General features: G+C 38.8%; 2 protein-coding genes across 9 annotated transcripts in view; both read left to right on the top strand.

Moving 5' to 3' along the window:
- Positions 1–15,502, top strand: part of RAD17 (RAD17 checkpoint clamp loader component) — a 40,744-nt gene that overhangs the window by 22,680 nt on the left and 2,562 nt on the right. For all 8 annotated transcript variants that reach the window (XM_057741724.1, XM_057741682.1, XM_057741732.1 and 5 more), the window contains 6 exons: positions 1,175–1,360; positions 1,659–1,744; positions 1,866–2,012; positions 3,144–3,293; positions 5,954–6,074; positions 15,363–15,420. In XM_057741724.1, coding sequence (XP_057597707.1) covers positions 1,175–1,360; positions 1,659–1,744; positions 1,866–2,012; positions 3,144–3,293; positions 5,954–6,074; positions 15,363–15,420 — 748 coding nt within the window. The remainder of the gene's footprint in view (positions 1–1,174; positions 1,361–1,658; positions 1,745–1,865; positions 2,013–3,143; positions 3,294–5,953; positions 6,075–15,362; positions 15,421–15,502) is intronic.
- Positions 6,043–15,502, top strand: part of MARVELD2 (MARVEL domain containing 2) — a 36,116-nt gene continuing 26,656 nt past the window's right edge. Inside the window, exons 1-2 of the mRNA XM_057741755.1 lie at positions 6,043–6,074; positions 15,363–15,420. The gene's annotated coding sequence lies outside the window, so the exon portion shown is untranslated. The remainder of the gene's footprint in view (positions 6,075–15,362; positions 15,421–15,502) is intronic.

Below are 15,502 nucleotides of genomic sequence, written 5' to 3'. Positions count from 1 at the left end.
ATTGGCTGCGTTGGGTCTTCATTGCTGCACATGGGCTTTCTCTAGTTGATGTTGGCGGGGGCTACTCTTCATTGTGGTGTACGGGCTCCTCATTGTAGTGGCTTCTCTTGTTGCGGAGCACGGGCCCTAGGCGCGTGGGCTTCAATAGTTGCGGCACATGGGCTCAATAGGTGTGGCACACGGGCTTAGTTGCTCTGTGGCATGTGGAATCCTCCCAGAGCAGGGCTTGAACCTGTGTCCCCTGCATTGACAGGCAGATTCTTAACCATTGCGCCACCTAGGAAGTCCCCAGAAGTTTTAATATAACTGGAATGTGGATAATTTTTGAGTCACCTTCGTAAATTGTGCTTAGCTTCACTGCTAGACTTAGGGGTGGGTCAGTTTGGGATCCTAACTACCGTTTATAACATTATTGCTCAGAGCTCAGAAATTTCAGAGGGAAGGAAATGATAGTTTTTGAAGAAAACTATTATTAGCAATTATATGTTTTTTCATTTAATTCTCAGACCAGCCTAGAGAGATAGACAATATATTCTAAGATTCAAACCTAGATCCTGTGTTTTTCTGCTATTTCAGGCTGATTTTCTGAAGTCATGCATTCTGAGTTTTAAAAAGTAGATTTCCCAGTGAAGTTTGAACATGGGCATATTCATAGATTGGAGACTGCCCAAATCAGTAAAGAAGTAATATAGCATCATTGTTAAGCATGGATTGCAGAACCAGACTATCTAGATTCAAATCACTTACTAGCTGATGACCTTTAGCCAGTTACTTCACCTCTTTATGTGTCATTTCTTTACTCTGCATGATAATAGTTCTACCCTGATAGAGTTGTTATAAGGACTAAATTAGTTAGTATATACCATGCGCCAAGAATAGTACCTTGCCGTTAACACTGTGAGAAACCAAGGTGATATGACTATATTAGAGAGTATGTCGTTGTGTATGTGAAAATTTGAAACCTGTGTCATAACATACTTTTAGGTGACATTTTATTTCATTTTAATAGTTTAGTAACTGAAAGAGGACTCTGACTCAGTTTGTATACTTCGTAATTATTAGAAAAACATTTAAATTAGAATACATAGTGTAACTATATCTGAAGTGTTCTCAGTTTTAATTTTCATATTTTAATTTTATTTTAAATATTGTGTTTTGGGTATATATTATTTAGGAAAGAACAATTTATGGCCAAGGAAAAAAGGAGTGTCTTCACTAAAATCATATGCTGCGCTGTCAAAATCAAAACGAAGGCAAAAACCTGAGAGGATATTTGAAAATCAAGAGGTCCAAGCTATTGGTGGCAAAGATGTTTCTCTCTTTCTCTTCAGAGCTTTGGGGAAAATACTATATTGTAAACGTAAGGAAACCTTATACATTTTTTAAAAATCTGTTATTATCTTACAATTGAAATACCACATTTTTTAAAATGTCATATTTGTTTCAGTTACAAAAAAGAGCTAGGACTAGGTCAGATACTCTTTGGCAGGGCCTAAGAAAGACATAGCAGGAAAATGTATTTAGATAGAGTATTTTTGGTTTATGAGTGGGATTAAACATAAAAACCAACTGTTGAAAAAAATCTTCAAATGGGAGGTACTATATAATTATAAAAGTGGTGTTATTTTTAATAACTCCAGAGGTTTTTTTTTTCATAGGAGCATCTATAACAGAATTAGACTCACCTCGATTGCCTTCTCATTTATCAGAGTATGAGCGGGATACATTACTTGTTCAACCTGAGGTAAAGTCCTTGATAACACTTAGTAGTATTTACAGAGTATACACTATTAATATTTGTATTTGTATCCATATGAATTTGACCACTGAATTTTTACCAAAATTATATATACTTCTTTTTATAGGAAGTAGTAGAAATGTCGCACATGCCAGGAGAATTATTTAATTTATATCTTCACCAGAACTACGTGGATTTCTTCATGGAGGTGGATGATCTCGTGAGAGCCAGTGAATTTCTGAGTTTTGCAGATATCCTCAGTGGTGACTGGAATGTAAGACCATTTGACTTAAATGTTTTTGTTTATGACTATTTCCTAAGACTTGAGAAAGTTTATTCATACTTATTTGACATTATTTTAAGTAACTTCTTAATAACTATGACAAAATTAATTCATCCAACCCAGCATTTGCAGTGAAACTGCAGCAGTGAATCTGATTTTTCTGTGATAATATAGCACTAATTTTTTCTAAAGTTATTTTCTGCTTATGAAACTAATACATAGTTGGAAAATGTGACAACCATTGAAAAATAGACAGGAGGGAAGGAATTGTGCTTCTTTTCTTTCATTTTTTTGGGGGTGGAGAGGCTGTGATATGCGGCAACTTAGTTCCCAACCTGGGATCAAACTGGTGCCCCCTGCACTGGAAGCACAGAGTCTTAACCATTGAACTGCCATGGAAGTCCCCTGTGCGTCTTTGTATACTTCCTGATAGTTTTAGAATTTATTTATTTATTTATTTTACAAATTTGAAATTATTCACTATAAGGTTTGTATTTTTTCTGTTATATATTTAGAGTTTCATTATTTAGCAGTTGCATTTGCTTAATGTTTTTATGTCTCTTTTTTTATTTTGAAAATTTCCAACCTACTGACAGATACAAAGAATATACACTGAATATCTGAATACCTTTAACTTTTGTTCACCAGTTTTTCACATTTTTCCACATTTGCTTAATCTGTATTTATGTACTTCTTTTGGCTGAATAATTGGAAAGTAATTATAGTATCACAACACTTAACACTTAAGCATGCATAAGAACATTGCTCTATTACAACCACAATAGCATTATCATACCTAAGAAAATTAACATAAATTCAATAGTAGACTGTCCTTATTCCTGTTTCCCCAGTTATCTCAAAAATGTATTTAAAGTTGTTTCCACCACCCGCATCCAACATCCAGTTAATATTCACACATAGCATTTGTTTATTATGTCACAGTTGAATTTTCTTCAGATAATTTTGTAGCACTATTATTTTTAGGGCTGTGGTGAGGTTGAAAAATATGAACATACAGTAACTGAATTCACATTAGCCTTTTGGGAGGGGTCAGTAGTACCAATAAGTACTATTTTATAAATCTCTGATTTTCTTTATTTCAATTCTTGTCTCCTTTTTTAGACACGCGCTTTACTCAGGGAATATAGTACATCTGTAGCTACGAGAGGTGTGATACATTCCAACAAAGCCCGAGGATTTGCTCATTGCCAAGGAGGAGGATCCAGTTTTCGACCCTTGCACAAACCCCAATGGTTTTTAATAAATAAAAAGGTAAAAAAAAGGAATTGTACATTTTCTTTTTTTTTTAAGATTATTTATTTACTTGTTTATTTATTTTTGGTTGCATTGGGTCTTTGTTGCTGCGTGTGGGCTTTCTCTAGTTGTGGCAAGCAGAGTCTGCTCTTCATTGCGCTGCATGGGCTTCTCATTGCAGTGGCCTCTCCTGCTGTGGAGCACAGGCTCTAGGCGTGTGGGCCTCAGCAGTTGCAGTGCATGGGTTCAGCAGTTGTGGCTCTCAGGCTCCAGAGCTCAGCCTCAGCAGCTGTGGCATGCAGGCTCAGTTGCTTCACAGCATGTGGGATCCTCCCAGACCAGGGCTCGAACCCATGTCCCCTGCATTGGCAGGCGGACTCTGAACCACTGCGCCACCAGGGAAGTCCCAAGAATTGTAAATTTTCAATAAGTGAACTCTTTATGGTATGTGAATTATATCTCAATAAAGCTTTTTTTTTAATTAAAAAAGAAAAGTGATCTTTCATTCTTAATAAGAAATAGTTGCTAAGGCCCATAGTTATTTTAGAATTAAGATAAAACATAACAAGGACAATCTTCTTAAATGCTTAGTCATTTTTTTCAGGAAAAAGCACTCAAAATTTGAAAGCATATACCTATTTTATTGAAAAAGTATATAGGCCTACCTCATTTTATTGCACTTTATTAAATGGTTTCGCAGATAATGCATTTTTTACAAGTTGAAGGTTTGTAGCAATCCTGTATCAAGCAAGTCTATCAACGCCATTTTTCCAACAGCATTTGCTCACTTTATTTCTGTGTCACATTTCGATAATTCTTAAAATATTTCAAAACGTCCTCCAGCAAAAAGATTATGAATGGATGGAGGCTCAGGTGATGGTTAGCATTTTTTAGCAATAAAGTGTTTTTTAATTTAAGTATGTACATTTTTTTAGACATAATGCTATTGCACACTTGAGACTATAGTGTGAGCATAACTTTTTTTTTTTTTTGGCCATGCTGAGTGGCATGCAGGATCTTAGGTCCCCAACAAGGGATCAGACCCGCACCCCCTGCAGTGGGAGCACAGAGTCTTAACCACTGGACTACCAGGGAAGTCCTGAGCATAACTTTTATATGCACTGAGAAATCACAAAATTCACATGACTTGCTTTATTGTGATATTCACTTTATTGCAGTGGTCTGGAATTGAACCGACAGTATCTCTGGGGTATGCCTGTAGTTATATTTTGGTTTCAGTTGAAAATAAACCCTGGCTTTACCTCTAACCATCTGGACAAGTTATTTTACCTAATATGCCATTAGTTTCCACAGCTATAAATATAGAGGATTGAATTATTGAGAAGTCAAAAACAGAGGGCTCACAAGTTGAATACAAACACACACAGATTTTTTTAAATGAATTGCCAGTCTTTAAAAACTAGTGTAGGGCTTCCTAGGTGGCGCAGTGGTTGAGAATCCGCCTGCCAATGCAGGGGACACGGGTTCGATCCCTGCTCCAGGAAGATCCCACATGCCGCGGAGCAACTGAGCCCGTGCGCCACAACTATTGAGCCTGCGCTTTAGAGCCCGTTAGCCACAGCTGTTGGGCCCACGTGCTGCAACTACTGAAGCCCACGCACCTGGAGCCCGAGCTCCGCAACAAGAGAAACCACGGCAGTGAGGAGCCCATGCACCGCAAGGAAGAGTAGCCCCCACTCGCCACAACTAAAAAGAAAGCCCATGCACAGCAAAAAAAGACCCAACACAGACAATAAAATAATAAATACATAAATAAATTTATTCTAAAATAAATAAATAAAAAACTAGTATAATAGTTAACACTCAGATGAGGATTTCTGGCTTCAGAATTTCTGAAATCTCCTGAAAAAAAAAGAGAAGTAAGGCAACACTGGTCCATATTTTACATGGCAGCAGTCTGCTCTGCCCTCAGTGATGGAGTGGTTATTAGTACCACTGTCCCCAGCTGTTCCACTGCACTGATTTCTATTACATGCCTGACTCCTTATAGCATCTGAATTTGTGACCCCAGGACTAGGTCATCTCTAGATGTCTTCCAGTTCTAAATTCATATGGCTAAATATGAACCTATCATTCATTACTTAAGAAAAGTTTTTCAGTGAATTTCTTGGAGAATTTCATTACTTTCAAGCAATTTATGTCTCTTATTGATTAGCTTTGCTCTTTACAGCATGTATATTAATTTTGCATTTGTTACATATAAATGACCTAAGACCATGAGCCCTGAAAAGCAGAGATTGTACTTCTCTTATCATCACTGTAACATAGTGCCTCTCTTAACTGAAGAAAATATTCTTTCACTAAGAAACAATATCCTCACATAATTTGTGATATATGTGTGCTCATAAACAGAAGTCCTTTAATTTTGTAATTTGTTTTTCTTCTACCTTAAGTCTTGTTCTTATTGCTGTTAAATCAAATGTGAGATAATTAATCCAGATAAAATGCTTTAGTAGATAATGCTAGACAGTTATAAAGGACTTAGGAAGCTATGCAGTATGGCCAAAAAAAAAAAAAGAGGACTGATCAGATAAACTTTTAAAGTATATTTGTAGCATATAAACCCACATAGTTTGTGATATAATAAACTTAGTCTAGAAATAAATATCCATATTTAAATTTTTATTTTTCATTTCACCTTTTTTTCTTCTCTGCAGTATCGGGAAAATTGCCTGGCAGCAAAAGCACTTTTTTCAGACTTCTGCTTACCAGCTTTATGCCTCCAAACTCAGCTATTGCCATACCTTGCTTTGCTAACCATTCCAATGAGAAATCAAGGTAATAACATGGGTTTTTATTATCCCCAATAAGTAGTGTTTTATAACATTATGTTTTTGTGGATCAACCAGTGACAGTAAGTTTTTTCCCCTTTATTTTTTGAATCAGAATTAATATATGCTTTTTGATTAAAAAAGAAAAAAATCAAATAATAAAAAAGTATATAAAGTAAAAATTGAAAGTCCCCTATAACTATGAGTAATTCTTTTTGACAGATTGGTGTATATTCTTGTAGACTTTTTTCTGTGCATATACAAATATTAGATATAAGCTTTAATTTTTGTTTTTGTCACATCATGCATAGCGCTCCATATTTTATAAATTAATACAAAGGAGCTCTAGAGGCTGGGAAGTTGAAAATCAAGGTGCCAGCAGATCCAATGTCTGGTGAAGGCCTGCTTCCTGGTTTGCACTTGGCCGTCTTCTCATTGTATTCTCACATGCTAGAGAGCAGAGCAGAGAGAGCTCTCTATGGTGTCTGTTATATAAAGGCACTAATCTCATTCATGATGGCTGTACCCTCATGATCTAAGCACTTCCCAAGGCTCCATGTCCTAATACCATCACTTCAGGCTTTAGGATTTCAAAATATGAATTTGGGGTGAGAGAAGCATTTAGTCCACAACAACAGCAATGCTAAGTATATTCAAATCTAACTCGTATTTTTTCAAAATTTGTAATAATTTTATTCAACCTTATAGGTATTTTGGTTGATTTCAATATTACAAACACTATCCATTAATAGTATATTTACATTGTCTCCAAGTTTTGAATTATAAATAATGCTTAAAAAAATGAGTATTCCTATGGCAGTAAACACTTTCCCAGTTTATTTACTAACAGTCCTAGGTCACATGTCTGTGGTGCTGATCTTCAGGGTAGAACAGAGAATTTGTGTAATATTGAAAATATTAATCTACATAACTCATCAAACTTCTCATAAGTTTTTTTTTAAACTTCTCAAATTTTAAAGATAGGGTTTGCCTTATGAATGATCAGAAGAGAGGACTGTAGAGTAAATGTCTGCCTTCATACAATGAGAGTCTCATCTTTTAAGACTATTGATACTTAAAGATTTAAAATATTCTATTTTATAGGCAGAAGTGAGATGACTTTTCAGCAAGGGGCATGATTAATCTGTGAGTCAGAATCGAGAGAGTTCCTTATCCTTGCCTATTATGTTTAGATTATATTAGTTTTTATTTATTTAATTTTTTAACTGTGCTGCATGGCTTAAGGGATCTTTAGTTCCCTGACCAGGGATTGAACCTGGGCCCTTGGCAGTGAAAGTGTGGAGTCCTAACCACGGGACAACTAGGGAACTCAGAGGTTATGCTAGTTTTTAAACTTTATTTTGAAATAATTTCAAACTTAGAAATTACAAGAATGGTACAAAAAAAGTTCTTATATATCCTTCACCAAGATTCCTCAGTGTTTCATTTTTTAACGTTTGCCTTTTATTCCTTTTCTCTTCCTTTTATACGAACATGTACACAAATATATGTATTGTTTTCTGAACCGTGTTTGAATGAAGCGCAGACGTGATGCCCATTACTCTTAAACACTTCAGCGTGTACTTCCTGAAAACAAGGACATTCTCCTATATAACCACAGTATAAACATCAAAATCAGGAAATTAACATTGATACGTTAATGCTAATTTATAGTTTAATTATTAGGTTCCATTTATAATTTATAGACGCCTTTCAAATTTTGCCAGTTGTCCTAATAATGCCCTTTGTAAAATAACAACAAAAACTTGTTCTCTTTCTTGTCCAGAAATCTAGCGCAAGATCACATGATGCATTTAGTTACTTAGTTGCTATCTCTTTAGTCTCCTTTGATTTGGAATAGTACCTTGGTCTTTCTTTGTCCATTACTTTTTTTTTTTTAAACTTTTATTGAGATACAGTTAACAGACAATAAACAGCATATATTTAGAGCATACAATTTGGTATCCCAATCTCCCAATTCATTCCCTCCCAACCCTCCCCGCTTTCCCCACTTGGTGTCCATATATTTGTTCTCTACATCTGTGTCTCTATTTCTGCCTTTCTATAGTCCACATATATGTGTTAATATACGATATTTGTTTTTCTTTTTCTGACTCATTTCACTCTGTATGACAGTCTCTAGGTCCATCCATGTCTCTACAAATGTCCCAGTTTGTCTACTAACTTTGGGTTTTGTCTGCTCTTCTTTCTCTAGTTGCTTTAGGTGTAAGTTTAGATTGTTTATTTGGGATTTTTCTTGTTTCTTGAGGTAGGATTGTATTGCTATAAACTTCTCTCTTAGAACTGCCTTTGCTGCATCCCATAGGTTTTGGATCATTGTGTTTTCATTGCCATTTGTCTCTAGGTATTTTTTGATTTCCTCTTTGATTTCTTCAGTGATCTCTTGGTTATTTAGTAACATATTGTTTAGCCTCCATGTGTTTGTGTTTTTTCCAGTTTTTTTCCAGTAATTGATTTCTACTCTCATAGCATTGTGGTCGGAAAAGATGCTTGATATGATTTCAGTTATCTTGAATTTACCAAGGCTTGATTTATGACCCAAAATATGATCTATCCTGGAGAATGTTCCATGTGCACTTGAGAAGAACATGTAATCTGCTGTTTTTGGATGTAATGTCCTATAGATATTTATTAAATCAAGCTGATTTATTGTGTCATTTAAAGCTTGTGTTTCCTTATTAATTTTCTGTGTGGATGATCTGTCCATTGGTGTAAGTGGGGTGTTAAAGTCCCCCACTATGATTGTGTTACTGTCAGTTTCCTCTTTCATAGTTGTTAGCATTTGCCTTATGTATTGAGGTGCTGCTATATTGGGTGCATATATATTTATAATTGTTATCTCTTCTTCTTAGATTGATCCGTTGATCTTTATGTAGTGTCCTTTCTTGTCTCTTGTAACATTTTTTAGTCTAGTTTATCTGATATGAGTACTGGTACTCCAGCTTTCTTTTGATTTCCATTTGCATGGAATATCTTTTTCCATCCCCTCACTTTCAGTCTGTTTGTGTCCCTAGGTCTGAAGTGGGTCTCTTGTAGACCGCATATATACGGGTCTTGTTTTTGTATCCATTCAGCCAGTCTTTGTCTTTTGGTTGGTGCATTGAGTCCATTTACATTCACGGTAATTATCAATATGTATATTCCTATTACCATTTTCTTAATTGTTTTGTTTTTGTTTCTGTAGGTCCTTTTCTTCTCTTATGTTTCCTGCTTAGAGAAGTTCCTTTAGCATTTGTTGTAGGACTGGTTTGGTGGTGCTGAATTCTCTTAGCTGTTGCTTGCCTGTAAAGCTGTTGATTTCTCCTTCGAATCTGAATGAGATCCTTGCTGGGTAGAGTATTCTTGGCTATAGATTCTTCCCTTTCATCACTTTAAATGTATCATGCCATTCCCTTCTGGTTTGCAGAGTGTCTGCTGAGAAATCAGCTGTTACCCTTATGGGAGTTCCCGTGTATGTTATTTGTCGTTTTTCCCTTGTTGCTTTTAATAATTTTTCTCTGTCTTTAATTTTTGTCAGTTTGACTACTATATGTCTTGGCATGTTTCTCCTTGGTTTATCCTGCCTGGGACTCTCTGTGCTCCCTGAACTTGGGTAGCTATTTCCTTTCCCGTGTGAGGGAGGTTTTCAACTGTAATCTCTTCCAGTATTTTCTCGGGTCCTTTCTCTCTCTCTTCCCCTTCTGGGACCCCTATAATGCGAATGTTGGTGTGTTTAACATTGTCCCAGAGGTCTCTTAGGCTGTCTTCAGTTCTTTTCATTCTTTTTTTGTTTATTCTTTTCCACATCAGTGATTATCACCATTCTGTCTTCCAGGTTACCTATTCGCCCTTCTGCCTCAGTTAATCTGCTATTGGTTCCTTCTAGTATATTTTTCATTTCAATTATTGTGTTGCATATCTCTGTTTGTTTGCTCTTTAATTCTTCTAGGTCTTTGGTAAACTTTTCCATCTTTGCATCCAGTCTTTTTTCAAGTCCTGGATCATCTTCACCATCATTATTCTGAATTCTTTTTCTGTGAGGGTGCCTATCTCCTCTTCATTCAGTTGTTTTTCTGGGGCTTTATCCTGTCCCTTCATCTGGTACAAAGTCCCCTGCTTTTTCATTTTCTCTGTCTTTCTGTGGCTATGGTTTTCAGTTCCACAAGACGAAATACGGCTGATACTGCTGTCTGCCCTCTTGTGGAGGAAGGTATCTAGGAGGTTCGTGGGTACTTCCTGATGGGAGGGACTGATGGTAGGTAGGGCTGGGTGGGCGGAGCTCAGTAAGACTTTAATCCAATTTGGTGGGCTGAGCTCAGTAAAACTTTAATCTGCTTGTATGCCAATGGGTGGGGCTGTGTTCCCACCCTGTCGTCGTTTGGCTTGAGGCCACCTAGCACTGGAGCCCACAGGTGGGGCTAATGGTGGACTCTGGGAGGGCTCATGCCAATGAGCACTTCCCAGAACCCCTGCCGCCAGTGCCCCTGTCTCCTCTGCAAGCCACAGCTGTGCCCCACCTCCACAGGCAACCCCCCAACACCAGCGGGTAGGCCTGGTTCAGTCTCCTATGGGGTCACTGCTCCTTCCCCCTGGGTCCTGGTGAGCACTTTTTTGTGTACCCTCCAAGAGTGGAGTCTCTGTTTCCCCCAGTCCTGTGGAGGTCCTGCACTCAAATCCTGCTGGCTTTCAAAGTCTGATTCTCTGGGGATTCCTCCTCCTGTTGCTGGACTCCCAGGTTGGGAAGCCTGACATGGGGCTCAGAACCCTCACTTTAGTGGGTGGACTTCTGCAGTATAACTGTTCTCCAGTTTGTGAGTCACCCACCCAGCATTTATGGGATTTGATTTTAATGTGATTGTGCCCCTCCTGCCATCTCATTGCATCTTCTCCTTTGTCTCTGGATGTGGGGTGTCTTTTTTGGTGAGTTCCAGTGTCTTTCTGTTGATGATTGTTCAGCAGTTAGTTGTAATTCCCGTGCTCTTGCAAGAGGGAGTGAGCGCATGTCCTCCTACTCCACCATCTTGATCCTATCCTCCTGTCCATTACATTTTTGAAGCATATAAGATTGTTATAACATGGACTGTCCCTCAGTTTGGGATTGTCTGAGGATTCCTCATGAGTGGATTCAGGATATGTATTTTTGGCAGGAATACCACAGAAGTGATGCTGTGTTCTTAGTGCATCACAGCAGGAGAATATGTCTATACCATGCTGTTGAAGTTAACTTTTATTATTTGGTAAGATAATATCTCAGGTTCTCCAGTGTAAAGTTACTAAGTATTTTGTGGGGAGACACTTTGAGACTATGTAAATATCCTATTTCTCATTAAAATTTCACCCACTAGTTATAGTATCTTTTGATAATTATTTCCTGAATCTGTGATAGTTGGCAAGTGGTGATTTTCTAATGGCATTATTCCTTCTACATTTGTGTTAATAAACTCTGCTATGCCTTCTTCCCCATTTGTTTGTTTATATTCTAGGGACTCTGGATTCTTGTATTTTCAACTGTTGTTTCTCACTATCATTATTTTGGACTCATTGTCCAGATTTGGCTAGTGCAAGCTGCTTCAAGGTGCCTTTACTCTTAGAGTACTTTCTTTCTTTTTTGAATATTTATTTAGTATTTATTTATTTATTGACTGCATTGGGTCTTCGTTGCAGTGAGCTGCCTTCTCGTTGTGGTGGCTTCTCTTGTTGCAGAGCACGGGGCTCTAGGCACCGGGGCTTCGGTAGTTGGGGGGGGAGGGGCTTAGTTGCTCCGTGGCATGTGGGAATCTTCCCCCACCGAGGATGGAACCTGTGTCCCCTGCAATGGCAGGCGGATTCTTAACCACTGTGCCACCAGGGAAGCCCCCCCCGGGAATGGGTTTTCACACGTAGTCTCAGTGGTTGCTCCCACCTTTGTCTGAAGTCTGAATCTGCTTTTGGATTTAGCCCTAAAAGAGCCTATTCATCCATCCCTGCTGCTGTACTTGGAGTTTTCTGATTACAGTAGGCGTGCCCTCCGATCCCATAGGAGAATCCACAAACATCTCAGAGTTTCTTTCTGGAGAGTCTACCAAATACTTCCCTATTACTCCATCCCGCCTCCCTGCCTGCGCTCCCCAGGGCGGGTCTGCGGAGCCGAGCGGCGGCGCCGCGCAGCAAGCAGCGGCCCTCGGCCTTGTCACCGCCGCAGCGCTGACGTCGGAGACGGAGCTGGCCGGGTCCAGGGCCTCTCGCTGCTCTGCGCCGCCTGCTCCTTTTCTTGCGTGGCGGCGGGCGAGGGCCGCGCCCCAGGAAGGGAAAGGGCGCGCGGGCCGGCTAACGCCGCCATCGCCGCTGAGCCCTAGAGTACTTTGTTTCTGATACAAAGTGTTCCAGGGGTATTTCATACTCTCCCTGCATGGACTGAGAAAAAAAACTGGAGAATCATTATGTCCACTAGTTAAAAGGTCAGATTCCAGGATCACAACTCTTGAGTTTTCCATATCAAAAAGCTGTTTTTTTAAAAATCCTAATTGTATTGTGTAGTGGATTTTTAAAAAGGTAAGGTAGTGTTTGATTTGCAAACTTTAGAAAGTTTATAAAATTTAGTCAAAAGTAGGATGTTTTGGCTTTTCTTTTTATTCACCAATTTTTATCCCATTTCTTTCACTTTATTTACTATGTCATTTCAGACATTATCTCTGTGTTTCTTCTCCTTTCTCTCTGTCCTCTTTTCTAGTCCTCCAATAGAGTTTGTTGGAATGCTTAAAGGTATCTCACATTTCATTCTGTTTTCTCTTTGATTGTATAATCTCTATCAGTCTGTTCAAGGTTACTGATTATTTCTTCTCCCAGTTGAAATCTACTATTGAGCCCCTCTAGTGGATTTTTCATTTTGGTTACTGTACTTTTCAAGTCCAGGATTTCCATTTGGTTCTTTTTGCAGTATCCTTGTCTGTATTGATATCCCTATTTGATGGGTCATTGTCATTATAGCTCCCTTTACTTCTTTAAGTATGGTGTCCTTTTGTTCTTTGAAAATATTTATAATGGCTTCTTTCTGTTAAGTCTTTTTCTATTAAGTTTAATATCCAGGCCCTCTCATAGGCAGCTTCTGTTACCTACCCTTATCCTGTATATGGATCACATTTTCTTGTTTCTTTGTATTTTTTAAATATATTTATTCATTTTATTTTTGACTGCATTGGGTCTTCGTTGGTGCACGGGCTTTCTCTAGTTGCGGAGAACAGGGAGGCTACTTTTCATTGCGGTGCACAGGCTTCTCATTGCAGTGGCTCCTCTTGTTGCACAGCATGGGCTTTAGGCGTGCAGGCTTCAGTAGTTGTGGCACTTAGGCTCAGTAACTGTGGCACACGGGCCTAGTTGCTCCGTGGCATGTGGGATCTTGCTGGACCAGGGCTTGAACCCTTGTCCCCTGCATTGGCAGGCAGATTCTTAACCACTGTGCCACCAGGGAAGCCCTGTTTCTTTGTATAGCCTCATAATGTTTTGTTGAAAACTGGGTTAATTTAGGTAATATATTGTAGCACTTCTGGATAGTGAGTCACCTCCACTCTCTGGGGGTTGTTTTTATTGTATTTGTTAATTATCTGTTTAGTGAACTATTTTAATGAAGTCTGTTTCCCCCTGCAGTATGAAGCTTCTGTCACTCCTCAGTGAGCTTAGTCGGGCATGCCTACACTCACTGTGGGATGACAGTGGTCTTAGCAGAGCTTTCTGTGACTGTCTCTTTCCCTTGTTTCTGTTAGACTGTCTGCCTCACTTCATATCACACCCAGCTGTTCTGCTCCACTAATTACTGGCGGGTTACTCTATTGTTTTCCATAGTGTCCTGGGGCATAAGTGATTCCACAATCTGATGCCGTTAAATTGGGGCAGGTGTAGACTTTGAAGCTGGTCTCTGAGGTTTGTTCTGACCCCAGAAGGGCTCTTCTTAGTTGTCTCTTTCTTTAGTTCTTTCTGATAAACTAGCTGGCTTATGTTTAGCTTGTTGCTCTTAATTAGGAGGAGCTATTGGTTTCAAGAGGGCCCCTAGGCTTGAGCTTCACAACATTCCGTTTCAAATAAAGCCATTCCTTTGGGTAGAGCTTCAGAGCTCTCTTTTCGTATGGAATGACTCTTTCCCCTGGGCAAAATCTCTGAGTCACTCTTCTGTGGGTGCTCAGCTGGAGGGAGCCTCTGATCACCTTGGCTTGGCCTCTCCCAGTGTGGACATTCTGCCCTACAAATGAGTTGGAGCGAGGGTGATTGCAGTTCAAGGAGGAGGCAGTATTCTTGCACCACTGTGCCCTAGGGTAGAGCCTCCATCCTATGGGTGGGGCTGGGTGGCGAAAGGGAGCCCCAAACTCATGGCTGGCCACACTCACTAGGGGGAAGCCCTGTGTTCTTGACTGCATCCATCTGGAGTGAAGTATCTCTCAAGCTGAGGAAGGGACAGAGCAGCTCATGACTCAAATGCCAAAGACTTCCTGTTAGATTTTGAGTAAACGTTGAGTAAATGTTTCCTCGTAACATAACATTTACCATCTTAAACTATTTTTAAGTATACAGTTCAGTAGTGTTAAGCATATTCATCTTGTTAGGCAGCCAATCTCCAGAACTTTTTCATCCTGCAAAACTGAAGCTACATACATTAAACACTTAACTACCTCCCTCCCAACCCCCATTCCACCCCCTGAAAACACTACCTACCTTCTGTCTATGAATTTGACCACTCTAGGTACCCCACTTAAGTGCAGTCATACAATATTTGTCTTTTTGTGACTTGCTTATTTCACTTAGCATGTCATCAGGGTTTATCCATGCTATAGCATGTGTCAGAATTTCCTTCCTTTTTAAGGCTGGATAATATTACATTGTACATATTTGCCACATTTTGTTTACCCATTCTTCTGTTTCTGGACACTTAAGTTGCTTTCATTTTTTGACTACCATGAATGATGCTTCTGTTATAAACATGGGTACACAGATGTTTCTTCGAGACCTCGTTTTCAGTTCTTTCGGGTGTATACCCAGAAGCGGAATTGCTAGATCATATAGTAATTCTGTTTTTAATTTTTTGAAGAACTACCTTACCATTTTCCACAGCAGCTACACCATTTTATATTTCTACAGCTTTCTCCACATCCTTGTCAAACCTTGTTATTTTATGGGGTTTTTTGATAATAGCCATCCTAAGGGGTGTGAAATAGTATCTCATGGTTTTGGTTTACATTTTCCTAACAATTTGTGACTCTAAGCATCTTTTCATGTGCATTCTTCGGAGAAATGTCTATTTAAAGCTTTTTTAAAATCTCTGTTTTAGCTCAGATTTCTTTTATCCAAGATATTGGAAGACTTCCTCTCAAGCGACACTTTGGAAGGTAAGCTGCTGATTTTAATTTTCAAAGAGCTGTTATTGAAATAACCAGCAAATACATTATCTGTTTATTCATTATACAGTCA

Source organism: Hippopotamus amphibius, chromosome 1 (assembly GCF_030028045.1).
Source record: "Hippopotamus amphibius kiboko isolate mHipAmp2 chromosome 1, mHipAmp2.hap2, whole genome shotgun sequence".
Lineage (NCBI taxonomy): Eukaryota > Metazoa > Chordata > Mammalia > Artiodactyla > Hippopotamidae > Hippopotamus > Hippopotamus amphibius.
This window is presented reverse-complemented; position numbering and strand designations above follow the sequence as displayed.